Source organism: Megalobrama amblycephala, linkage group LG4 (genome assembly GCF_018812025.1).
Source record: "Megalobrama amblycephala isolate DHTTF-2021 linkage group LG4, ASM1881202v1, whole genome shotgun sequence".
Taxonomy (NCBI): Eukaryota; Metazoa; Chordata; class Actinopteri; order Cypriniformes; family Xenocyprididae; genus Megalobrama; species Megalobrama amblycephala.
In genome coordinates, this window is record NC_063047.1 from 813,101 (window position 1) to 826,047 (window position 12,947).

General features: G+C 37.0%; 1 protein-coding gene across 8 annotated transcripts in view; it reads right to left on the minus strand.

Annotated features, from left to right (window-relative positions):
• The window catches only part of cita (citron rho-interacting serine/threonine kinase a), a 103,075-nt gene that overhangs the window by 24,113 nt on the left and 66,015 nt on the right, over positions 1-12,947 (minus strand). For 5 of the 8 annotated variants that reach the window (XM_048186692.1, XM_048186689.1, XM_048186688.1 and 2 more), the window contains exons 26-34: positions 11,514-11,707; positions 11,213-11,348; positions 10,834-10,938; positions 8,981-9,121; positions 8,405-8,512; positions 5,347-5,539; positions 5,017-5,184; positions 4,684-4,707; positions 3,962-4,099 (exon numbers count right to left, since the gene is read on the minus strand). In XM_048186692.1, coding sequence (XP_048042649.1) covers positions 3,962-4,099; positions 4,684-4,707; positions 5,017-5,184; positions 5,347-5,539; positions 8,405-8,512; positions 8,981-9,121; positions 10,834-10,938; positions 11,213-11,348; positions 11,514-11,707 — 1,207 coding nt within the window. The remainder of the gene's footprint in view (positions 1-3,961; positions 4,100-4,683; positions 4,708-5,016; positions 5,185-5,346; positions 5,540-8,404; positions 8,513-8,980; positions 9,122-10,833; positions 10,939-11,212; positions 11,349-11,513; positions 11,708-12,947) is intronic. The other 3 variants (XM_048186694.1, XM_048186693.1, XM_048186690.1) reach the window with 1 other exon arrangement.

Below are 12,947 nucleotides of genomic sequence, written 5' to 3' on the forward strand. Positions count from 1 at the left end.
TGTGTGTTTTCTGCGAGTGTGTTTTTTCTGTGTGTGCAAGTGTGTGTTTTTTGTGTGTGTGTTTTCTGCGAGTGTGTTTTTTCTGTGTGTGCAAGTGTGTGTTTTTTGTGTGTGTGTTTTCTGCGAGTGTGTTTTTTCTGTGTGTGCAAGTGTGTGTTTTTTGTGTGCAGGTGTGTGTGTTTTCTGTGTGTGTGTTTTTTCTGCGAGTGTGTTTTTTCTGTGTGCAGGTGTGTGTGTTTTCTGTGTGTGCAAGTGTGTGTGTTTTTTCTGTGTGTGCAAGTGTGTGTTTTTTGTGTGTGTGTTTTCTGCGAGTGTGTTTTTTCTGTGTGTGCAAGTGTGTGTTTTTTGTGTGTGTGTTTTCTGCGAGTGTGTTTTTTCTGTGTGTGCAAGTGTGTGTTTTTTTGTGTGTGTGTTTTCTGCGAGTGTGTTTTTTCTGTGTGCAGGTGTGTGTGTTTTTTGTGTGTGTGTTTTCTGTGTGTGTGTTTTTTCTGTGTGTGCAAGTGTGTGTTTTTTGTGTGCAGGTGTGTGTGTTTTCTGCGAGTGTGTTTTTTCTGTGTGCAGGTGTGTGTGTTTTTTCTGTGTGTGTGTTTTTTCTGTGCAGGTGTGTGTTTTCTGTGTGTGTGTTTTCTGCGAGTGTGTTTTTTCTGTGTGCAGGTGTGTGTGTTTTCTGTGTGTGTGTTTTCTATGAGTGTGTTTTTTCTGTGCAGGTGTGTGTGTTTTCTGTGTGTGTGTTTTCTATGAGTGTGTTTTTTCTGTGCAGGTGTGTGTGTTTTCTGTGTGTGTGTTTTTTCTGTGTGCAGGTGTGTGTGTGTTTTCTGTGTGTGTGTGTTTTCTGTGTGTGCAAGTGTGTGTTTTTTGTGTGTGTGTTTTCTGCGAGTGTGTTTTTTCTGTGTGCAGGTGTGTGTGTTTTCTGTGTGTGTGTTTTTCTGTGTGTGCAAGTGTGTGTTTTTTGTGTGTGTGTTTCTGCGAGTGTGTGTTTCTGTGTGTGCAAGTGTGTGTGTTTTCTGTGTGTGCAAGTGTGTGTTTTTTCTGTGTGTGTGTTTTTTCTGTGTGTGCAAGTGTGTGTTTTTTGTGTGTGTGTTTTCTGCGAGTGTGTTTTTTCTGTGTGCAGGTGTGTGTGTTTTCTGTGTGTGTGTTTTTTCTGTGTGTGTGTTTTTTCTGTGTGCAGGTGTGTGTGTTTCTGTGTGTGTGTTTTCTGCGAGTGTGTTTTTTCTGTGTGTGCAAGTGTGTGTTTTTTGTGTGTGTGTTTTCTGCGAGTGTGTTTTTTCTGTGTGTGCAAGTGTGTGTTTTTGTGTGTGTGTTTTCTGCGAGTGTGTTTTTTCTGTGTGTGCAAGTGTGTGTTTTTTGTGTGCAGGTGTGTGTGTTTTCTGTGTGTGTGTTTTTTCTGTGTGTGTGTTTTCTGCGAGTGTGTTTTTTCTGTGTGCAGGTGTGTGTGTTTTCTGTGTGTGCAAGTGTGTGTGTTTTTTCTGTGTGTGCAAGTGTGTTTTTTGTGTGTGTGTTTTCTGCGTGTGTTTTTTCTGTGTGTGCAAGTGTGTGTTTTTTGTGTGTGTGTTTTCTGCGAGTGTGTTTTTTCTGTGTGTGCAAGTGTGTGTTTTCTGTTTGCAGGTGTGTTTGTGTCTATCTTCTGTGTGTGTGTGTGTGTGTGTGTGTGTGTGTGTGTGTGTGTGTTTTTTCTGTGCAGGTGTGTGTGTTTTCTGCGAGTGTGTTTTTTCTGTGTGCAGGTGTGTGTGTTTTTTCTGTGTGTGTGTTTTTTCTGTGCAGGTGTGTGTGTTTTCTGTGTGTGTGTTTTCTGCGAGTGTGTTTTTTCTGTGTGCAGGTGTGTGTGTTTTCTATGAGTGTGTTTTTTCTGTGCAGGTGTGTGTGTTTTCTGTGTGTGTGTTTTTTCTGTGTGCAGGTGTGTGTGTGTTTTCTGTGTGTGTGTGTTTTCTGTGTGTGCAAGTGTGTGTTTTTTGTGTGTGTGTTTTCTGCGAGTGTGTTTTTTCTGTGTGCAGGTGTGTGTGTTTTCTGTGTGTGCAAGTGTGTGTGTTTTTTCTGTGTGTGCAAGTGTGTGTTTTTTCTGTGTGTGTTTTCTGCGAGTGTGTTTTTTCTGTGTGCAGGTGTGTGTGTTTTCTGTGTGTGTGTTTTCTGCGAGTGTGTTTTTTCTGTGTGTGCAAGTGTGTGTTTTTTGTGTGTGTGTTTTCTGCGAGTGTGTTTTTTCTGTGTGTGCAAGTGTGTGTTTTTTGTGTGTGTTTTCTGCGAGTGTGTTTTTTCTGTGTGTGCAAGTGTGTGTTTTTTGTGTGCAGGTGTGTGTGTTTTCTGTGTGTGTGTTTTTTCTGTGTGTGCAAGTGTGTGTTTTTTGTGTGCAGGTGTGTGTGTTTTCTGCGAGTGTGTTTTTTCTGTGTGCAGGTGTGTGTGTTTTCTGTGTGTGCAAGTGTGTGTTTTTTGTGTGTGTGTTTTCTGCGAGTGTGTTTTTTCTGTGTGTGCAAGTGTGTGTTTTTTGTGTGTGTGTTTTCTGCGAGTGTGTTTTTCTGTGTGTGCAAGTGTGTGTTTTTTGTGTGCAGGTGTGTGTGTTTTCTGTGTGTGTGTTTTCTGCGAGTGTGTTTTTTCTGTGTGTGCAAGTGTGTGTTTTTGTGTGTGTGTTTTCTGTGTGTGTGTTTTTCTGTGTGTGCAAGTGTGTGTTTTTTGTGTGCAGGTGTGTGTGTTTTCTGCGAGTGTGTTTTTTCTGTGTGCAGTGTGTGTGTTTTTTCTGTGTGTGTGTTTTTCTGTGCAGGTGTGTGTGTTTCTGTGTGTGTTTTCTGCGAGTGTGTTTTTTCTGTGTGCAGGTGTGTGTGTTTTCTGTGTGTGTGTTTTCTATGAGTGTGTTTTTTCTGTGCAGGTGTGTGTGTTTCTGTGTGTGTGTTTTTCTGTGTGCAGGTGTGTGTGTTTTCTGTGTGTGTGTGTTTTCTGTGTGTGCAAGTGTGTGTTTTCTGTGTGTGTTTTCTGCGAGTGTGTTTTTTCTGTGGCAGGTGTGTGTGTTTTCTGTGTGTGTGTTTTTTCTGTGTGTGCAGTGTGTGTGTTTTTCTGTGTGTGCAAGTGTGTTTTTTCTGTGTGTGTGTTTTTTCTGTGTGTGCAAGTGTGTGTTTTTTGTGTGTGTGTTTTCTGCGAGTGTGTGTTTTCTGTGTGTGCAAGTGTGTGTGTTTTTTCTGTGTGTGCAAGTGTGTGTTTTTTCTGTGTGTGTGTTTTTTCTGTGTGTGCAAGTGTGTGTTTTTTGTGTGTGTGTTTTCTGCGAGTGTGTTTTTTCTGTGTGCAGGTGTGTGTGTTTTCTGTGTGTGTGTTTTTTCTGTGTGCAGGTGTGTGTGTTTTCTGTGTGTGTGTTTTCTGCGAGTGTGTTTTTTCTGTGTGCAGGTGTGTGTGTTTTCTGTGTGTGTGTTTTCTGTGTGTGTGTGTGTTTTTTCTGTGTGCAAGTGTGTGTTTTTTGTGTGTGTGTTTTCTGCGAGTGTGTTTTTTCTGTGTGCAGGTGTGTGTTTTTTCTGTGTGTGTGTTTTTTCTGTGTGCAGGTGTGTGTGTTTTCTGTGTGTGTGTTTTCTGCGAGTGTGTTTTTTCTGTGTGTGCAAGTGTGTGTTTTGTGTGTGTGTTTTCTGCGAGTGTGTTTTTTCTGTGTGTGCAAGTGTGTGTTTTTTGTGTGTGTGTTTTCTGCGAGTGTGTTTTTTCTGTGTGTGCAAGTGTGTGTTTTTTGTGTGCAGGTGTGTGTGTTTTCTGTGTGTGTGTTTTTTCTGTGTGTGTGTTTTCTGCGAGTGTGTTTTTTCTGTGTGCAGGTGTGTGTGTTTTCTGTGTGTGCAAGTGTGTGTTTTTTGTGTGTGTGTTTTCTGCGAGTGTGTTTTTTCTGTGTGTGCAAGTGTGTGTTTTTTGTGTGCAGGTGTGTTTGTGTCTATCTTCTGTGTGTGTGTGTGTGTGTGTGTGTGTGTGTGTGTGTGTGTGTGTGTGTGTGTGTGTGTGTTCATACCCAGGCACGTTGCAGCTTGTCGGCCGAAGTGAACAGTATCCAGACAGACAGCACATTTTGCCGCCCTCATGTTCAGCCCCACTGTGAAGCGATGAGGGATGTTGTGGTGCATTCGTTCCTTCACACGCCGGCCGTACTCTACACACACACACACACACACACACACACACACACACACACACACACACACACACACACAGTTAGTGTGGGATAATAATGTCCTCTTGAGTGTGAATGATGTCAGAAATCATCAGTCCAGCAGCAGAGCGACGGCCTCATCGACCACAACAAAACCATGTGCAAATCCGTCTCTATCTGAGCAAAACAAGCCAAGAGAGTGAAGACGGTCACATGCAGATCCGTGCGCTTCAGCCTCAAGAATGAAAGAAAGATGGAAAAGCAGAAATCTTGAGAGCAAAAAATATTAAACTGCACAAATCAAACATGAGAAAGTGTTTGAAAATAAAAGCATAAACTAGAATGAGAAACTAATGACTAATTTCATATATGTAGTTCAAACTGCAATTAAAACTCTTTTAACATCTGCCTGTGCAAAACCCATGATGCTACAGTGCCAAGGTGTTGCTATGCAGTTGCTAGGCTGTGTCTTTCATCATCAGATCTGACTCCCATCAACCCTAAACTACATCCGAGCTGATCTCAGAGCGACAGCAAATGATGATGAGTGACAGAAACGGAGATGAAGACAGAAAGACACTTACTTTCAAACGTCACCCTCCTCTTCTCTGAAAGAGCAGAAGAGAAACAGCTCTCAGATTCGACGGAGCAGGACGCAGAAAGAAAGCAAGAGTGCAGGACAGAAACATGAAGAGAGACAGAACCAGCGACAGAGAGAGAACTACTGAAATATTCCTCATCTAGAGACGACTGGGATCCTGTTTAGTTTGGAGCTGATTTTTAAATAATTTGCGCTGATGAATCATTCACATTAAGACCAGATCTTCCTTTAAGACTTCATTCTATCAGTATGTTCAGAAACCACCAATCACATAACTGTATTTGGACTCATTTCAGGGTCACGTGACTGTACTGACCCTCCGGCGTGGAGCTCTCTTTGCGCCGGGCCGAGGTGGACGGGTTCAGGAGGCTGCTGGGATTGGGCTGCCGCTCCGGAGACTTCACGATGGCCGACATGAGGATCTGCTGACGGGCCGACGCCGGCGTGGGCGGAGCCACGTGCTCCTGCGCTTTAAAATGAGCCGCTGAGAGACACAGAGAAGATCCTCAGCAACATCAAACCACATGACCATCTTCTGAAGGGAACATGCAAGACGGATACTGCACAATCCCAACATGAATCTCCACTATACTGTTTGTGACATGGAGTTGTTGGAGTGAAAGGAAAGACATACTGAATGTCTCACCCTCTTCCCGTAAGGAGCGCAGCTCGATCCTCATCTTCTGCAGCGCCTCCTCCAGCTCCGAGCAGCGCGATCTCTCCTTCTCCAGCGCCGACTTCATGTCGCTGTACTGGAGAGGCATGGCGGGCTGAGACGACACGGCGGTGGCACCGTTAGCAGTGACGCCCACTTCCTCACGGCGACGACCGAATATACCCTAAAACACACAGAGCACATGACACAACAGCTGACAATCTTGTTCATATTATGACCGATAACCATTAGTATTAATATATACACAAGGGGGCTGTTGAATGCTTGATTCTGATTGGCTGGCCAATGTTTTAAAATGATTTTTTTCAGTAAATGAACAGATAAAGTAGTTTCAGGCAGGGTTTGACCACATTATCACGTCGCCAAATTATTTAAATTATTTCAAAGGTCCACACAAAGAACACATGATTTCTGAAGGATTAAAGGAGTAATGATGCTGAAAATTCAGCTTTGATCACTGGATATAAATTACACTTTACTATATATTCACATAGAAAACAGCTGATTTACACTGGAATAATATTTCACAATTTTTACTGTATTTTTGATCAAATTAATGCAGCCTTGGTGAGCAGAAGAGACTTTAATAAACATTAAAAAATAATATTATATAATAATAATAATTATTCCGCAAGAAGTGTAAAACAGAGAAATGGTTCATTCTAGACTAAATCAAACATAAAAATTCACACACACACACACACACTGAGAGTGTTAAACACACATCAGCCTGTAATGAGATTTTATGAATGAGATGAACTCTGGGACACCCTGAGGAGACGCGCCGCTGTCATGGGCTCATTAACATCCTCATCTCGTCTCTCTCTCATCCTCCATCTCTTCCTGGCTGTTTCTCAATTCCAAGAATGCAGAGAACAGACTTGCGTTCTCGTGGAGTCCGGTCTTGCCAGGTGACCTTGAGAGAACGAACTCAGAAGGACGCGAGGACACAGAACGCATCCTTGTGAGAATTGAGATGTGCTGCGATCTTGACCGTCTCAGCATATTATAAGGAGCAGCTAATGCACAATAAATGCAACATAAACAAATGTCACAACCTATTAACTCTTGTGCGGTCTTCGTTTGGGAAGTACACTCAGGGTCTTTGGGGACTCCACAGACCTCAGGCAACAAAATGTAATTTTGTACCAAAATAATTGTTTTTATTTTTAAAAACAAATGTAATTTTACTGTTTATTAATGTTTTTACTTCATATTTGTGCAGTTTTTGGAGGATTTATCATATTTTTAAAATGTAAATAAATAAATTTAAAAAAATATTATTTTAAATAGGTTTTTATACAAAAACAGCTTTTTACGTAAAATTCACTTTATAAAAGACCCACATTTCTAACTTTCATTCATGGGGATAACATGGATAATTTGACATGGTTTAGTGTGAGATTTTTGGAAAATGCAGTTTTAAAAGTAAAAAATGATCACTTTATCCAGTAGATGGCAGCAGAGCTCCACTATTTGCTGTTTGACTGACTGAAAGACTCTTTTCACAAGTTTTTTTCAGCTGGATTCATATCTAAATATTATCAAAACACAATTATGACAATTATTTTTTTATATTATAATATACAATATAATATTATATTTTAGAGTATGTAATTATAATTAGAGAACATATAGATATTTATTGCATATATGATACATATATATGTTTTTAATATGATTTTTCATTTTTAATATGATTTTACTTAATTTTGCATATATATTATATTATAGGGTCTGTAAAATAATTTGAGAACCATTTTTATTTTTGCATACTGCATATATTATATGTTTTTAATATTAATATATAACTTTTTAAAATATTTTTGTATATTATGTTGAATATATACTGAATATACTATATAAATGTGTGTTTGAAATATATATGTAATTATAAATGGAGGACATGCAAATTATTGCATATTTATTGCATATATTTTATATATAATTTTTATGTGATTTTAATTTTATTTTAATTTGCATCCTCAAAATCAACATTTTTGAAAAACTCATTTTTTCAGTACAAAAAAAAAATCCTAAACTTTGACAAAAAGTAATAATTGTGATTTCATAATATTTAGATATGAATCCAGCTGAAAATACTTGTGAAAAGAGTCTTTCAGTCAGTCAAATAGCAAATAGTGGAGCTCTGCTGCCATCTACTGGATAAAGTGATCATTTTTAACTTTTAAAACTGCATTTTCCAAAAGATGGGCAAAAATCTCACACTAAACCATGTCAAATTATCCATGTTATCCCCATGAATGAAAGTTACAAATGTGGGTCTTTTATAAAGTGTACTTTACATAAAAAGCTGTTTTTGTATAAAAACCTATTTAAAAAAACATTTTTTTAATTTATTTATATAAATTTAAAAGATATGATAAATCCTCCAAAAACTGCACAAATGTGGGGTAAAAACATTAATAAACAGAGTAAAATTACATTTGTTTTTTAAAAAACAATTATTTTGTTAAAAAATTACATTTTGTTGCCTGGGGTCTCTGGAGACCCCGAAGACTTTGAGTGTGACTTTTTTTCTACACTACCATAAAAACAAGATATCACTCCAATTTTTTTTTTTTTATTTGTAGATCTAGAAAGTGTTAACCACTGTACAACGTTTCATGTCATTTAGACAAAGAGATTTTTTTTTTTAATTTTAGCAAACGTCGTTTGGGGTCTAAAAAATATTTAATAAATCACTTTATTAAAATTATGTTTAATAATGTTTACCTTCACGAGCCGTCATGTATTTGCGAGCTTGTAGCGGGAATCTCATAAGTGAGAACGAGAACTTTAAAGCTTGCAGGCTTCCGTATGTCAACCGCCCGCAGTGTCTTCTGGGATTTTTAACGGTTCGATTCTCTCAAGTCTGCATTTGATGCATCCTCGATATCAAGAACACATCCGGGTACTTTCACATGTCCTCTGTTCTTGCGTTCTTGAGAAATGGAACTGAACTTCAACGGTTGATGATGACGTAGAGCAAGAACACAAGGATGGAAACAGCCCCTGTCTCTCATACCTTCTTCTTCTTGCTTGGTTGGTCCATCTTGGCCTGCAGGAAGTCGATGAGTTTGGTCTGCTGTGAGATGGTTCCCTCCATTTTCACTTTCTCGTGAGAGTAGACGGCCTGAGGAGAGACGAGGAGGAAGAGCATGAAGACAAAGTGAAACATTTTAGAGCTCAGAATAAATGGAAAAATATATATTTACTACAGAAATTTCTGTGACTTCACTTGAGTTATTTTCTATTGATTTATTTTCAGGTTTTCCGTGACTAAGTCCACTGATAATATTACAGCTCATCCTTCATGATTGAACCAAATATAATTACAATAATATAATTATGTCAATCTGTTGTTCCACATTATTCATGCCACATTTTCAGTTTCACGCAGAAATATGTGTCAACGTTAAAGTTAAACTGCAAATGCTGTTGAAAGTAAGTAAATAAATATATATTAGAACATTCATCTGTTTGTTTATACTGGGATACATTGTTCCATTTTGAACAGAGATGATTCATGTGACGTATATCGTGTCTTGAGGTGGTTGGTGTGTGTGTGTGTGTGTGTGTGTGTGTGTGTGTGTGTTGACACCTGGATGTTCTCTAGCTGGTACTCGAGGTCGGTTCTCTCCGTCTTGAGCAGGTCGGTCTGGTCCAGCGCGTCCTGCAGCCCCTGCGTCAGTCTGAAGATATGAGTCTTCTGCAGGTCCATCTGCTGCTGCAGTTTCCCTTGCTGACACACACACACACACACACACACACACACACACACACACACACACACACACACACACACACACACACACACACACACACACACACACACACACACAGTCCAGAAAAGACCTTTTAGTAATATGTGAACACTTCAAAAGATCTATGATTTAATGACTACATAAATCACAACTTAATATTGTCATAAGGAAAAAGGAAAGTGATATCTTGTGCTTATATGTGTTTGATTTCTGTCATTTTCAACATGTATTTTACAGTCATTGTGATCGAGGAGATTTTTTAGATCAGCAGGTGGTCCATCACTGTGGTCTGGGACGCATTAGAGTTTATACTGCAAATCTCAAATGTCTGTCTGTTCACCTGATACAGATGTTAACAGCAAGTGTAAACTGGAACATAACAGACTTAAAGTATAACCAGGTGTAAAATACAATAAATAATTAAATAAATATATATATATTTTTTTAATTATTTTACATATATACTGCACAATAAATTATATATTTTTTCTTGCTTTATCTTAATTTTTTTATATTATAATATTCAATATAATATTATATTTTAGAGTATGTAATTATAATTAGAGAACATATAGATATTTATTTCATATATGATGCATATATTTTTTATATGCTTTTAATATGATTTTTCATTTTTAATATGATTTTACTCAATTTTGCATATTATATTATATTATAGGGTCTGTAAAATAATTTGAGAACAATTTTTATTTTTGCATACTGCATATATTATATGTTTTTAATATTAATATATAACTTTTTTAAATATTTTTGTATATTATGTTGAATTTATACTGAATATACTATATAAATGTGTATTTGAAATATATATATATATATATATATATATATATATATATATATATATATATATATATATATATATATATATATATATATATATATGTAATTATAAATAGAGGACATGTAAATTATTGCATATATATTATACATGATTTTTATGTGATTTTAATTTGCATATATTTTATTTTATTAAATTATATATTATACAATATTTTATATTAATTATAGGGTCTGTAAAGTTATAATTTGAGAACATATATTATTTTTGCATATATATTACATGCATATATGTTTCTAATATAACATTATTTTGCATATATTTTATTTTATCATATGAAATACAATATATTATATTGCATATATATATATATATATATATAATATATATATATATATATATATATATATATATATACACACACACACACACACACACACACACACACATATGTTTGAAACATTATATATAATGTACAATATTATATAATAGTGTCTGTAATTATAAATTGAGGACACGTATATTATTTCTTGCATATATTCTACACATATATATGTTTTAAATATTATTTTATTTTATTATATTATAATATACTGTAATATATGTATTTTATATCTTTTATATATCATCTTGATTCTGACTTTTAATGCATTTTAAATATTGCGGTAAAATTCTCTGTTTTTACTGTTATTTCTATTCCTTGTGTTCTATTTTTATTATTATTCTTTATGTAAAGCACTTTGAATTACCATTGTGTATGAAATGTGCTATACAAATAAAATTGCCTTGCCTTGCCTATACAATATATTATATTATTATAATTTGAGAACAATTCAAGTCTACAGCCGGTCTCCATATACAGCAGATACACAAGTGTGTGTTTTTCACCTCTTCCATGAGTCTTTGTTTGAGTTCTCTCTCCGTCTCAAGTTTCTGCTGGAGGCTCCTCGCGTTCATCTCCAGCATGGCATGTTTCTTCTCCAGGTCATTGAGCTGAAAACACCACCACAACACAATAAACAACACATAACAACCTATCAACGCGTCAAACAGAAGTGCTGATCTGAGGGAACAGAAGGGTTTTGTTATTCACTGTGTTCGGCTAATGTGCAGTGACGTGTTCATGTGCACCTCAGTGTTTAATTAATCTCCATCAGCTGTAGCGGCTAATCGTGGCTTGTTAAACTCCATATTGGCATGAATATTAATAATCGCAGACGGAGGGCCGGAGCAAACCATGATAAAACATTGTGTGTGTGTAACTCACAGTATCAGACAGACTTTCTGCTTTCAGTCTCTGCTCTTTCAGGGCCTGCTGCAAAGCCACGATCTCGGCCTTGTGTTCCCGTACGGCCAGTTCGACCGCCTGCCGAGACTCTGTGCTGCGCTGGTCCGCTCGCAACCTGGAGGAACACAGACACGTCAAACCACACTGCCTACTGAGAAAACTGTGTCGAGTTTAAGCCAGTCCACAGCATGATGACACTTCAAGGGGGTTTGTGATAAGGGATCGGGCCCAACTGGGGAGGGGAGGGGTGTAACTATGTGTAACCATGTGCTTGCGTCACCTGTTCTGCTTCTCGTTGTCCAGCAGTCTCTGCATGTCTCGGGTCCTGCGCTCCGCCTGGTTCTTCTCGTCCTCCAGAGCGGATCTCCAGTTCTCCCACTGCCTTTCCTTCTCCAGGAGCTCATCGTTCAGACTCTCCAGCTCCACCACCTGCTCCTCCAGCATGCTGCACGTGGTCTTCAGGGTCTCGATGTTCTGCAAACACACACACACACACACACTGTAGATGGAGGAGCTTCAGGGGGTTTACAAACTGTACAAACATGTCGAAATATATACATCTAAATGCAATACCAACTAAAAGTAATAATACCTGTGTTTTCAGCAACAGGTTTTCTGTTTAAAAATAGGCCTATGCTGCCATCTAGTGGTTATACTATGTATGACATTTGATTTTTTTTATTCAACCAGATATTTTAAAAAAATAACAACTTTGAAATCATCAATTACTTGATTATCCAGACATCATTTTTAGAAAAATCACGAGTATCAGATAGGGTTTGAGGAAGGTTTATTTGTTCATCTCTCAATCATCATTGTATTGCTAAGATATTATTGGCAGATTTTCATATTTATATGCATTTTATGTAAGTATCTGCTATACTTTTATAAAGATCTCATTGATTTACATCACAAGCATCAAAATTTTATCTCACATTTTGTAGAGATCGACCGATGTATCGATTTACCGATATTTTCCCCAATATTTAAGCATTTTACCATAATCGGATATCGGTTTTGTAATATCGGATTTACCGATAAACGACGCCATCTTGTGGGTGTTTTGAGAATTGAGGTAAAGGTAAAGTATACTTACCTGCTTTGCTGTAATTAATAAACTTTATTTAACATAACATAACCATTAATGCACAAATTAGATAAATGTCTGAAATGTAGCTAGTTTATGCAGCTTGTCTCTAAGAAATAGAGATCACGGAGTCACATAAGATAATCCGTCAAGTCCTGTCCCAAAAAAGCGCTGAATTTAATTCTCTCGTCGTCTGTATTTTGCTGTTCACTCAGCGGGTTGATGCTCGCCAGCGCATGTAACTTTTAACAAGATTCACTTGTTTAAAACACTGTAATTATATAAACATTTACTATATAACTATTAATTCGCTAATAAACATCCAAGTAAACAACTCTATGGAAATGAATTATTTATTATCTCCGCGAGCGATCTCAGTTTGAGTATAGTTCTGTGTAAATGCATAGATAAACAACGCTTTATCAGCAGATATTTCATAATCTAGAATGACAAAAACATTATTAATAATTCTGATATAACATACCAGTGGAGAAATGCAATAAAATATGACGTGTTGTTTGTTGTATTCCAATATTTAGAGAATATTATTCAGTTATTTATTATTATTCTTCACTCTTTAGCCTATTAAACAGCTTATAAATCTACTAAAACTGTAGTTTAAAATGA